Genomic DNA, 13506 nt, shown 5'->3' with positions numbered 1-13506 from the left:
TGGAAACCAGCTATTTCAAAAACAGGGCAAAGTCTACCATGGCTTTTTGTCCTGAGCTCAAAGAATTTGCTATCAAGAGGAAAGATTCTTTACCATCTGCATTTTCTTCAATTGTCTTAATGGCCAGGGTGGCCTTTGCCCTACCTGTCAACGCCAGGGTCACAGGTGACAGGAGGCAACAGATTTACCTCCTTCAGACTGGGGCTGAACTGGGAAGTCGTTAGCTGCCTAGCAATTCTCTCCCAGGTTTGCCTCCAGGACATACGAAGCGACTTCATCAGCTCTCTCTACTCTGAGCAGAAAGGATTAGGAGCATCAGGTCTGGAGTATTTCAGCCTTGCCTCCATGGGTCCCCGTTCATGTTCAATGGGCGATGTTAATTTCCATTGCCTAACTGCCCCTTTCAACCAGAGTCCAGCGCCTGGGACTCCGTTTGCATAACTGTCTGAGTTTACGCCTGGAGATGACTGGGCTACATTTTGTACAGTCAGGGAGACTGAGAGGCCCAGAGAGAAGCCAAAATCAGTTCTGAAAAATAAAGTTACAATCTTGTCCACTCGAGCTCATGGCTGGAAACATTCTGAGAATGTCAGGGTGGTGTGTTGAAGCTTTCATGGATGCCCTCTCTCCCGCTCCCTAGAGAAAGCCTCCCCGAGCCAGGCAGCCAGAGAGCTGAACCCCATGTGCCCTCAGTGAGAAATCCCCCCACTCGGTGCAGGAGAGAAAGGAGTCAGCTCAGGCTTTCCAATGCCCCTCGGAGGACGTCCTAACAGCGGGAAGAGAATCGGCTTTCTCCCTCGAGAGGTCGTGTCCTTGCCCATTCGGAGCAGACAGCCTGGAGTCAGAAGTGCGGGAGAGCAGTGTGTCAGTTTCCCCATGAGAGAGAGAAGCTAAGGGACACAGGAGCGTGGGAGGGCACAGTGGTGGGGCAGATGTCAGGAGAAGAGGCACTGGTGAGAGGACTTCATATTGCCACCTCCAAGGTTAGCACACTGAGAGAGGAAGAGACGACACCTGCTGGATTTGGGGTTCAGGACGAGAAGGGGGGTGATGAATAGATAGCAGGGAATGGCAGCCCCGGGGGTTTTCCCAGCTGTCTGGTGTGAGAGTTGTCCGACTATGATGGCCACATGGGTAGAGAAGGAACCAGAAGACAACCCACTTGGTTTTCTGCCGCCCAGAATCAGGAGTGAAGAAGTGAAATTTCACATTCCCAGTAAGGACACTACGATGCAGCCACGACTGAGACAGGGCAGGAAGGAGCTGTGACCATCTGTGTCCCTGGAGGGAGAATGACAGGGATGCTGTAGGAGAAGGCAGTGCAAGCCTGGCCGGGGCCAGATGGGGACCCACACAGGGTGGGGACCGGGACGCCCACTTCTGAGGCCAGCGGCACTCTTCCTCTCAGCTGATGCCCACGTGCTCTGACCCCTCCCTCACCCCTGCCTCACACGGGCCCACACTGCAGAGGCGCACCCCCTACAGCTTCCACGCCCCTCTAGAGTCAGACAATGGGGAACCCCCGCCCCCCCCCCCCCACACACACACTCTCACACACACAGGCCGAAAAACTGTGTAACGACCGAGTGTGCTGTGGATTCACTAAGATTATGTGTCTTGCCACCAGATGCATTAGTCGCGCAAAGAGAAACATAGTTGATAAAGTCTTCCTTTCTCACGACTGGAGTTTATGACGTGGGAACCGCATGGCATCTTGGGGGGCCAGCCAGCACCCCTGTGCCTTTCTCTGTGACACGGAGCGAAAGTGGACAGGGTGGAGCTTGCCTAGCGTAGAGGATTCGAAGGGGACTGTCAGGTCTGTGCAGCAGGAACAGGCAGTAAAAAGCAGACCTTGAATAATGATTTCACTGAGCGCGGCGAGTAGTAATTTCCGTATGAACAGCGGCAGGATTCAGCGGGAGAAACTCAGAATGAACAGACCGAGGGGAACGAATCAGAAGAGGGTAAAAGCACATGATGTGCATGCAAGACCCCTGGTTATAACCGGCAGCACGTACACGGGAAGCCAAGGGGACCAAGGGCTCCTGGGCTCCAGGCAGGCATCACTGACATCGTCCTGTGTCCAGCGCAGGAAGGGAGACAAGCAAGTCATAGAGGAGGGTTCCGGGAAGCAGGAAGTGGGCAGGGAGGAGCTGACGTGGCCGTCCCTGAAGGTGAAACCACTGGCACTCAGGAGGGAGAGTGAGTTCTTACAAATAAGTCGGAAACCTACTAGTAAATACAATGACAACAAATAGCACAGTATCCTTAAGCTTCTTAAATTGAGCTCTTGCTGTAAGCCCAGTGTGAGATAATTGGTGCATGGGTTGAACTGGAATTTGCTTTGGTGACATTAGTGGAGGAAGAACATGTTAGGAAAGTGGACAGTAGGACCACAGGCCCGGAGAACGAGCAAAGGAGGGGACAGCACTGTGACCAATCACTGTCAAGCACTTGGGAGCCATCATTTGCATACAAACAATAGTTGGACTAGTTGTGTGCCGTCCGTAACTACTCACTAAAGGAGACTCATGAGAGATGGCCATCAGGTAATAGCTGGAGACCCAGCAGCCTTGGTTCAGGCTTCTCCCCTCAGCTAAGAACCAGCCATCAAACTGAGCTCATTTGCATTATTTTATAACTTCGGCAATTTACTAACCGCGTCGCGTTTCCCTCCCAGTTGCTTTGAGTTAATTTTCTCATCGTTAAGAATCAGAGATTTGGGAAGCACTGCTGGCGGGCTCCCCCGCAAAGTTAAAGGCTGTTATGAAGAGGCCACTCTTCCATCTCTGTCTTCCTCTCTGACGGCTTTCTATTCAGGTCCCCGGTTTCCTTTCTCACGAGACAGGTCCCATCCTCCTTGCAAATGATTGGTGGATTCGTGAAGCCCAGATAATCCCTAACGCTGGGGTTTGGGGCTTGAGGAAGTGAGCTGGATGGGACCTTGAAAGTAGGAGAAACTGGAAGCTGGGAAGGGCCCGAGCGGAGGACCTTGAACCCAGGGCCACACAGTGTTAGTCACTTGAAGTTCACGAGCAGGGGTGGGGAACCGTTTTTCTGCCAAGGGCTCTTCGGATATTTATAACATCATTCACGGGCCATACGAAATGACCAGCTTACACATCAGCTGCTCTGCTTGGTCAAACATTTAGTGAACTCGCCCCTAATGCCTTGGCAGAGCCAGACCAAATGATTCCGTGGATGGACGTTCCCCACCCCTGTGATAGAGGAAGAGGGTGGTGAGCTCACTCCTGCCCCACTCCTGGAGTGGTGCGTAGGTTAGAACAGTGTGGGGAGCAGGGCAAGAACTTGGGGGTGGCGACGGGAAAGGGGAAAAGGCAAGGGCCAGTAAGAGCTCGACAGGGAAATCCTGTCTTCTGCCAAGAGAGCTGAGGGGTGCAGAGAAGAACTAGAGTGCTCGGTAGGAGACTAAGCTAGAAGACCAGGCATGTAGCTGAGGCAAGACAGCTGAGTCTAGGAACGGCTGCAAGGCAGTGGGTGCGGTTCCCCGGCTCACCCAGGGACCAGGGTCCCAGTCCATGATGCCACAACAAATTCCATACCCCACCCGCCGGAATCTATAATGTACTTTGGTCACGTTGGCTTAGAAATGGGATAAATATGCACGGAATGTGCCTGCAGAGAAGGCCCTCGGTGCGTAAGGCTGGCAGAGGCCAGGCAGGGCAGGGCTGACACGTGGAGTCATGTTTAACAGACCCCCACCGCCGTCATGGAGAAAGCAAGTTTTCTGCTGCCCAGCCTGACAACATGCAGGCAACTGACAGAAACAGAACCTCACACTTCATTTCTGAAGGAAATGTTCATTGTGTATTCCCAGGATACCACTGAAATTCAGAGGAGGAATAAGTCAAGGGGGCCTTCATGGAGGAAGCAACCCAACAGGAGCCTTAAAGAGTGAGTAGAACTTAGATAAACAAAGATGAAGATGGAAAGCAATTCCAGATGGGAGGATACCCCATGAACTGTGAGAATTAAAGGAGATACTTCACAGAAGTCACTCAGGAGTCTCGTCATCAAGGGAGCCCACAGCAAATGAGGTAGATGGGTATGCATGTTGTTATTCTGCTGATTTTTTTTGTTTTTATGACATTTTTCCTGCTTTTGGTAAAGGCAATGGGGTTTAAAAGCACACGCTTGGAAGATTGTAAGCAAGCACAATTCTGACTTCCTTCTTGAGACACCTGTGGCATCAAAGCAACCCAGTGATCGAGGGTTTTTTGATTTTATTTTATCAGAACTCTTTCTGCATCAGCAGTGCCTCCAAACTGCTCATGCTCCACGGGGGTCACAGAAGAAAGTTACGCTGAGCTGGGCTCCCAGAAACACCACCACGGACCACGTCGAACTGAAAATCACTGCCTTTAGTCAGCGCCTGAATCTCTCAGAAGCTGACGTGGAACGCGGTAAGCTCTGGGCCTGCTCTCTGCTTCTCCCCTCGTCCGATAGTCTAGCTGTGTGAGGGCAAACATGTCAATAGGAATGAGACAAAAACCAGGAGATACCTATTAGCGCTCCGGGACGAGGCTGCACAAACACTAGTGGAGAGCGAGCAGCGATGGGTTTGTCCTTGTCGTCAACAGACCCCTCCAGGAGCTGTGTTGACTCACCTGGCACGCAGGCTGCGGTCCCACTTACTTATGCATTCCCTGGTTGATTCTTGTATGAGCCCTGATCAACCCTGCAACCCTGGCCTACAGGGCGACGCTAACCGCTGAGCACCCGGCCAGGGCCGGTGAGAGCGATGATTACCTGTCTCAGAACGGCCGCCTCACTGCTATTATCCCTTTTGCAAAGGCCAGTCTCTCTCCGCTGTTGGCTGTCACGCTCTGTAACTATCAAAGCGGCGGTGGAGGCGGCGTCTGAAGCAGCCCTGGGCTTCCCGGGCACAGCGCCTGCCTCCCCAGCAGCAGCAGCAGCTCTGGGTCAGCGCGGATTTCACGGAGGGAGGGGCCTGCTCGGTCCTCGGTCACTGGCAACACAGCCCGTTTCAGCGTGCATTGCTTTCTGTTGTGGAGCCTGGCAGCCGGCTGGCTGTGCGTGCACCTGCTCTACGGGGTGGTTGCAGGGCCTGGGCCCGGGCAGCCTGCCTCGGTGGCTTATCGGCTCTGCTGTGCCTTGCAGCGCGGTCCCCCAGGAGCGGGGCTGGCTCTAGGGACAGCTCCTGCTGAAGGTTTTATTCTGAGGGTCGGCGCAGAGGCAAAGCTCCCGGGGGAGAGGGGGGTGCTCCATCATGCTGCCTGGTTGTGTAAAAAGCACCTCATTTCCAGAACACCAAGGGGGTTTTCCAATAAACTGCTACACTTTTCGTGGAGTGTTTTCCTTTGGGGGACAAAGGACCAGTTTGAGGCACGGGAGTTAGTGTAGTGGCCGAACGCGCCAACGGGCAGCGGGTGAAATAACCTGACACCCCAGGCATCCTGCCCAGGAAGCAGGAGACCGGTTGTCCAGACGCCCCGGGGGCCCGACCACAGCGTGTTGTCGAAAAGGGACCAGGGTGAGCTTCATGAGAATCACGTCCTCACCGGCCCCTGGGCAGTTTCAAGAGGAAACTCACCAAACTCGAATTCCTTTGCTCATTCTGAGGACACCTGTTGCTCAGAGTCCCCGCACCCGCTGCAGGCAGGCATCTATTCTTCCTGCTGCTCAGGGCAAAGGCTCAGTCAAGTGTGTGCCTGCCTTCCCTCCTGCACTTCCTGTCCCGGGGGAGGTGCGGTCACCCCTCTGCTGTTCCCAGCAAAACACTCACGGCACCAACCCTTACAAGACACACATTTCAAGCACAACTAAAGGATTCATTAAATGGACTTTCCCCCGAGGAAAGAAGAGAAAACTTTTAAAAATCACCCACTCAAATCCCGCATTTTCAGCAGGAGCAGGGAAAAGAAAGAGCCCTATTCATCAAAAACGACAATACAGGTCCTCGAAGCGTCTATAGAAACTGTGGCTGCAGCTCATCAGTTTGGTATCTCTCATTCTTTTAAGTAAAGAGAAGAAACTACCCCCCTCACAACACTGGCCATTTCCACGGGGGTCTCCTGACCTCCGCTTGTCCCTTCTTCACCATCAGCGTGGAGGGTGGAGGGCAGGACACTCACCTTGAAGGAGGAGTAGAAGGAGCCCCACTCTTCTTCCATCACTTCCGTGGGAGTTGTGGGGAAGCAGACGACCGTGTGAGAATCCGGGGTCTGCGGGGTCCCGCTGGAGTTGGGGCTGCCCTCTGTGAGGTTGGCTGGCATGGCTCGGGGGGCCCAGCGCCAAGGAAGAGAGTCCAGGTCCTCCTGAGAGCCGGCAGCAGCCGCACCTCCGCGGCCTCCCAGGCTCTGGCGGGAGCTGCGCTGAGCAGAGGCGCAGAGCCCTCCGAGCCCTCATTGAAGAGCTGGCTGAAGGCAGGGCGTAGCCACGTGCTGCTCTCTCAGCAGCCACGACCAGGGAGGGAGCTGCAAGCCTCAGCTCCTACAGCCCACCCAGGGCCGGGCCTGGACCCTGGAATGGCTCCCGGGACAGGCCTTCCTGCCCAGGTGTGCTTTCCTCCCAGAAGGGACCCCTCCCCCACACCCTTTTGCAACAATTTTAGCCACAGAGGAAGTTAGACTGATCACAGGTTGATTAATTCAGATCATGTTTGCCCTTCTGAAATCCAATCGTAATTATGCATTTGCTTCAGCCGAGGTTGCCTTCTGACTTACAATCGTCACCCAGCCATTCCCTCCGTAGCCTGCACGTCATTTCAGTAAACAAGCGCACGTTTGTCTCTCTCACACCCACCCTTCCCCCCGCCCCGGCTTGCACAGGGCAGCTCCCTGGAAAGCCTGGGTCTGTGTTTGTCAACAAGCCACGTCCCTCGTGATGACTGGGATTGGAGCCTGGGAGGTCCTCTCAATGCCTCAGCGTTCTTTCATTGATATGCAACCACTCTGTGCGGCAGGCAGCACGTGCGTCTGTACGTTGTCATTTTACACCAGGAAAGTCTGAGAGGTGGAGTGACTTGTCCAGGACCCCACAGCTGGGGATGGAAATGAGATGCTAGCCCATGTCTTCCAAAATTCCTGGACAGGGCTGCTTTTACTGTAACACACACTGAGTTGCACCAAATCCTGGCTTGAAGTTACCCTGAGTAAGGGTGGCAGGCCAGCTGGAAACAATAGAACATATGATAGCAACCAAGCATCATCCTGGCCACTTACACAGAAAACACGCGGTGAGCCAAACACCCACAGCCAGGGGCTAATGCCACCCGGTAAGAGGTGGCAGGCGTGATGATCATAAGAGACTGTAGCCCTCATGAGGGCTCCTGGGGAAGCTTTAGCATAACCCAGGAGCCCAGGACGCATACGGTGTGTTAGAGATAAGATGTTAAGTCTACAATGAAGGGGCAGCAAAGAGGAGGAAGTTGTGCAGCAAAACGTGTGAGCTGTAGGCTCTTAAGAGAAAGGGTCAAAGCAGCAGATAGCGAAATGAGCAAAAAATAGTCCCACTGGCAAATGAACATGAAAAGATGCCTAATAATATTACAAATTGAGGGAAAGCAACTTAAAACAATAGGGCAGAATTCCCACCTATCCGTGTAGCAAAGCAAGGGTGTGACCCCACCGAGGTTGACAAGGATGATAAGAAATGGGCACACTTTTTCCATTCTGGTGTGAGAGTGAGTTCCATGGTCCCTTTGCAGAGCAATTTGGCAGGATTGGTAAAGATGGAATTACCTGTTCTATAGGAATACATCATTCCATTCTCAGTGATGGTAATTTCCATCTCTTTACCTGGGTCACTTATGCACAATTTAGAAAGATGCATTGCACCACACGCTGAAAATGTGAGTGCCTTTTTTGTAGGTATGATTTACTTCAATACAAATTTGTAAACAAAATCTGTGAGTCACTTCTGGGAGAGGACAGACGCTGGTTAAGTCATTTTGTGATAAGGGTGGAGAGAGAGGACCTGGTAGATGCCATGGACAGGGAATAGGTGGAGAGAGAGCTTCCTGAATGTGTGGTTTTCCTCCAACCTATGGTCCAGATGGTCACTTCTTGACATGTGGCTGCCCAGGAGAAACATGTATGTCTATGTACAAGGAGACACACAGATATTTGCCTTTGTAACATCCATGGTTCAGAAACAAATCAGAAGCGACTCAAATATTTATGGTGACAGAATCAACAAGACACTCCCAGCTGGAAACTGCCCACATGCCCATCAGTAGTAGGCTGGATGAAGACATTTCCATGTGGTCACACAATGAAATAGTGTGAGAAGAATGATCTGCAGCAAATATAACATGATAGCTAAAACTCATAAATGTAATATTAAATAAAATAATCCATATTTTTCATTGATATAAAGTATCACTATATATGTATATATATATATGTATATACACACAAACATCTATACTAATAAAGCCTAGGTGGCCTTCGTGTGCGATGTCTTCACAAGATGGCTGCCACAAGATGACCGCCACAAGGTGGCCATGCGCACAGCAGAGGGGGGGCCCAGCGGCCTCTCCACACGGTGAGACCTGGGGGTCCTATGGCTCTATGCAATGCGGAGGAAGCCGTTCCCAGTGTCTCACAGCCTTGCGCGGAGGAGGCGGGTCGCAGCAGGGGAGGGCAGTTGGGGGTGGTCAGGCCAGCAGGGGAGGGCAGTTGGGGGTGGTCAGGCCAGCAGGGGAGGGCAGTTGGGGGTGATCGGGCCAGCAGGCAGAAGCAGTTAGGGGCAAGTTGGACATCCCCCAAGGGGTCCCAGATTGGAGAGGGTGCAGGCCAGGCTGAGGGACACCCCCTCCCCAACCCCCCCCCCACATGAATTTCATGCACTGGGCCACTAGTACATATATATTTTCATACCTGTTCACGGTGGAATACTATGCAGCAGTTAAAAGGAAGGGTTGCAGGCAAGATGGCAAACTAACATAATGTGGCAGTTACTTTATGTATCAACTTGACTGGGCAGCAAGGTGCCTGTACATCTGCTCAGAGATTATTCTCTGTGTGTCCCTGAGGATGTTTCTGGGTGAGGATGCTTCTAGGTGAGATCTATCATCTATCTAACTATCATCTATCCACCCAGCCATCCAGCCATCCATCCTATTGGTTATGTTTCTCTGGAGAACCGCAAATAATGCACCTGGCATCTAGCTCCTCACCTGAACTCATCCCTAGAAATCCCACAAAAATGAGAGGGGCATTGATGTATCACAGGACATAGAGTGAAGCCATGAGAGTTGCCGGGGAGACACAGTGTGCTGGTGAGGACATGTAGGAGGAGGCCTGTCATACACGGCTGCTGTGATGTCAGTTGGCACTTGTGCTTTGGAGAATGTCTTGGCAGCATTACCTAAGGCTGAGCATATCCATATTCTACGATACAGCAGCTTCGCTGCCAGATGAACAGAGCACTTCTGCTTGGGAATGCCCCCAGCTGGACACTCTGAAGTGCTCATACACAGTGAAGCAGGTAAAGAGTGTGTGGCATGTCCACATGATGCAAAACATACACTGATGGGGACGAATGGTCTGTAGAAATCTCACAGTCATAAGTTTTGAATGATAAAAGAGTTAGACACAAAAGAATGTGTGGTGTTTGATTTCATTTATATAAAATGAAAGCTAAGAAACCCTTAGGTGAGTAGTGCCTGGAATGGGCTTACACTTTACTGTTACTTGTGTAGGTTTTGCTTGTCTGTTCTGTTTTCACACTTGCTAACGTCGTTCACTTCAAGGTCTCTGATCTCTGCGTTCCCTCTAGAAACTGGGGCTCTCAGAGTCCTGCGTAGGACAGGCTACTGCTCGCCAGGTCCAGCCTTCTTGTCTTGTCCGTGCCTAGAATACCCTGCTGTGCTTCTAGAGAATACTGGTGCTGGGGTCTCAGCCCCAAAGGTTCGGACTAGGGTCTGCTGGGAGGCAGCCTGGCCACTGGGAGTTTTTGAAGCTCCCCCAGGTGATTCTAATGAACATCCGGGGATGAGAACCCCTGTCCTGGAGAACAGCAGTCTCGAGGTCATTACTTCCAGGCTGCCATGTCTGCTGCCTGCCTGTGGACTTCCTTCTGGGGCCACTGCCAGCCCAAGGGCTGCTCCTGGCCCTCCAGGACCCGCAGGGAGCCCCGCATCGTCCTGGGCATTCCTTTCTCAGGACCCAGTTTGAGTCACTGGGCATGCGTAGTCTCAGCAAGCAGAGTGGGAGGGAACTTTCCCATTTCTTTATTTTGGGGCCAATAGGCTTGCTGCTCTCTCTCAGCATCAGGACGCCGTAGTTAACCTCGGGTTTGGAGACCTCCAGACAACCCATTGGGTCACCTTTCAGGATGCTGCCTTCCTCAAACACCATCCATCCGCCAGAGCCTGGCGGGAGGCTTCCAGGTAAGGGAGGGAGTGTGGGTGACGAGGGCTCTGCTCTTGGGGTGGTTCTGGAGCTCATGCTGCCTTCCTGGCCTGGGGGGGGGGGGCGGGCATGATGGCATGATGAATGCCTGCCCATTACTGTCAAAGCCCTCCCTTCCCTTCTCCTTAGAGTGATGACTGTGTTAGGAACATGTGTCGATTGTTCTGGGCTCTTCCTTGAGTCTCAAAATTCCTGATGGGCAGGCGCTTCCTCTTTTCTTGTGTGTGTCCTCTGACAACATGGGCCCTCAGCCCTGTGGTCCTGGAGCACAGAGCGGTGAACCATTTCTTTGTGTTGGGAACAGCTTACTGCCAGGAGCCATGGTTCCCCATGTGGCTCGGATCAGACTCATGGGTGCCCCTCCCCGTGCTGTGACGGTGCCTTTCCTCCCCTCGCAACGATTCTTCCAAACAGCCCAGAGGCCCAAGTGCTTTGTAGACACCGCCACCCTGTTCACAGATGCCTGTTGTACTGAACTGAAATGTACATGGTGTTGGTGGTTGTAAAAAAAACACCTATTTAAGCAGGTGCTGTGGAGGAATGGATGATGTTGGGTGGTTTGGAGAGAACAGACAGACATGTTCCAGGTTAAATCACAAAAGCCACAGGTGGCTCCGGCTGCTGAGTGTGATTCATCTCTGAGTGAGTCGCCAAGAGAATTCACATTCTCAGATCAGAGGAGGCACAGATCGCAGTTGTTTTGAAGTTCAAGTGTAGGTTTGGTGCTTTGGATACCTTTGAACGAAGCACACCACGTGGAGAATGGTGAGGGAGGGTGGGTTTAGGACACAGGAAGCCAAACTTCTCTGGGCCATTTGCCCTTCAGACCCCAGGCATCGCCACTGCCTGTAGAGATGAACTCTCAGGTAGTAATCGACACTCCACCCATGAGTTCTCGCTCAAAGGAACCAGCTGGCAGCCTAGGCTCCTGCCAGCCATCGCGTCTCCCGTGGTGCCTGAGTCAGATACATCGCAGCTGCTGCACCTGGACTGCTCTGTGTCGCTTTGAGAATCAATGTAGATATGGGTTGGTTAGAGGAGCGTTAATTATGCACGTGGAAGTAGAAAGGGATATGGAAGAGAGGGAAGGGGTGCTTGACAGCAGTCACTGCATTTAATTCCCAGAATATTCGTTTAAAGTGGAAGCAGGATTCCCTGTGTTAAAGGTGCAGAGAGCTGTTGGTAAAGGAGAACTCAATTAGAGAAACACAATTAGAGACAATCATTGACTTCCACGCCCGTTAACTTTCCGTGGTCCCTTTATTGTTGCCCTGCTTTCTGATGTGGTGGGAGGACACTAAATCATTAGTGTGAAATAACAGTAGCCTGTGAGAGAACACGGCTTCGAAGGCAGAGAGAAATCCTTGGAATCCTGGAGAAAAGCTAAGTGCAGTATTACATCTGGTAATTGCTTGCTCTACTAGGTACAAGGGGTTTCACGTGTTTCGGTGATATATGAGGTATATTCCCAAAAGAAATGAAATTCAGTGTTCCATTTTAGAGAGGACACAAGAAGAAATATGATTTAGCAGTCCGTGCTTTTAGAATTGCGTTGTTCTAATTTTAACAGTAAAACTTGCCTACTCTAAGTAATCACCTGAACATGCAAAGACAGAAGTTATATTAACTGCTAACTTACTCCTCAGTCCCCGAATGAGATAGGCTATGCACTCGGTTTTGCATTCTGTTTTTTAAGTTCATATATTGTAGGTTTTTACATCAAAAAATAGAATGGTTATTTCTCGTGTCTCTCTATAATGCTTTTAGGTAATGTTGCCACGCTTTATTCAATCATCCCCATGTAACTGAGATTTAAGTTGTCTGGTTTTTCAAACACCACGCATTGAACATTCATCTCTGAGCACTGATCTGGTCATTTCCTCAAAAGATTTTCTTGAGGTATGGTTGCTGCTGCTGTTGCTTATCTATTCCTTTTTTTTTTTTTGTCTTAGTTTTTCTGTCCTTTATATGACCTCTTAGATTAAATGCTTAATGTGTACTTCCATTCGCTCATGGTTAAGGCAATGAATTTTCCTCTGAATATATTTTTAGCAATGTCATTTAGATTCTGATACATAGTATTCTTTTTTTCGTTATGTCCTTCAATATATTGTAATGTGTGTTTTGATTTCTTCTTGGACCAAAGAAGTACTTGTGGATGGTTTCCAAATGTTGATATTTGTGTTCAATCCAATGCAATTTCATATTCGTATTTATTTCTTGAATTATGTTTTGAAGTCAAGATCTGTATTTTGAAATATTTTTAAAATTTTCATATAATTTTTTTTAGAAAACTATGGAATTCCCTTTACAAGATGATTAACTAATCACACACACAAATGCTTTCATATGCCAAGGTGTCAGGCACCCTTATTAATTTTACTGTAGTCTATAGAACCTCAATTTCCTGACCTACCAGTTGTTGTCCACATGCTTTTTTCAAAGACTCAGACAAGTTTGTTTACGTTTCATATTATCATTGGAATCCTATAAGTTTCGCCTTGTTTTTCCTACAGGGACTCAGATCTTTTTAAAGGAGCTTACCTAGAAACCCCCTCCAGTACCTTCCACTTCTGTTTTCTGTTTCATTGGCTATATGGCCTCTCCTACTGAATGCCATTTGAGTCAATAAAATAGAAGGTTTCATCATCATCACCATCATCATCATCATCATTGATAAATAGGGAGTAAATTGGAAAATTTCAGGAGAAAGTGGGAGTCATGGGTGAGCCTCATTTCTCAGCTCCATAGTTTTCTTTAGAAAATTAAAAAATAGAGGAATTGATGTATAACACAGATCAGGACAGATAAGGAGTTCTATGGAAAGTAAGACAGGCAAGACTTGAAAGAAAGAAACCAACTGACCTAAAAGGATATTTATCCATATTTGATTATCCACATCAGTTAAATCTCCAAGTAAAAAAAAAAATATATATATATATATATAGTGAAACAAAAGATGGAATGTGTTTTAATAATAACACATGTCAAACATTTGAGCTGCTTAGAACATTTTGAAGAACTAAAAATTATTAAACATAGAACACAATCATATATCTATTGTAGTTAAATACCATATGTTACTTGGATAAGAATTCAATAATCT

The 13506-nt window shown here is 49.8% G+C and overlaps 1 protein-coding gene across 2 annotated transcripts in view; it reads right to left on the bottom strand.

Annotated features, from left to right (window-relative positions):
* The window catches only part of NPSR1 (neuropeptide S receptor 1), a gene marked incomplete at both ends in the record, with an annotated part of 65143 nt that extends 58886 nt beyond the window's left edge, over positions 1 to 6257 (bottom strand). For both annotated transcript variants that reach the window (XM_081102539.1, XM_081102540.1), the window contains one exon: positions 6117 to 6257. In XM_081102539.1, coding sequence (XP_080958665.1) covers positions 6117 to 6257 — 141 coding nt within the window. The remainder of the gene's footprint in view (positions 1 to 6116) is intronic.
* Positions 6258 to 13506: the final 7249 nt, after the last annotated feature.

This window comes from Myotis nattereri, assembly GCF_964212035.1.
Source record: "Myotis nattereri genome assembly, chromosome: 11".
Classification (NCBI taxonomy): Eukaryota; Metazoa; Chordata; class Mammalia; order Chiroptera; family Vespertilionidae; genus Myotis; species Myotis nattereri.
This window is presented reverse-complemented; position numbering and strand designations above follow the sequence as displayed.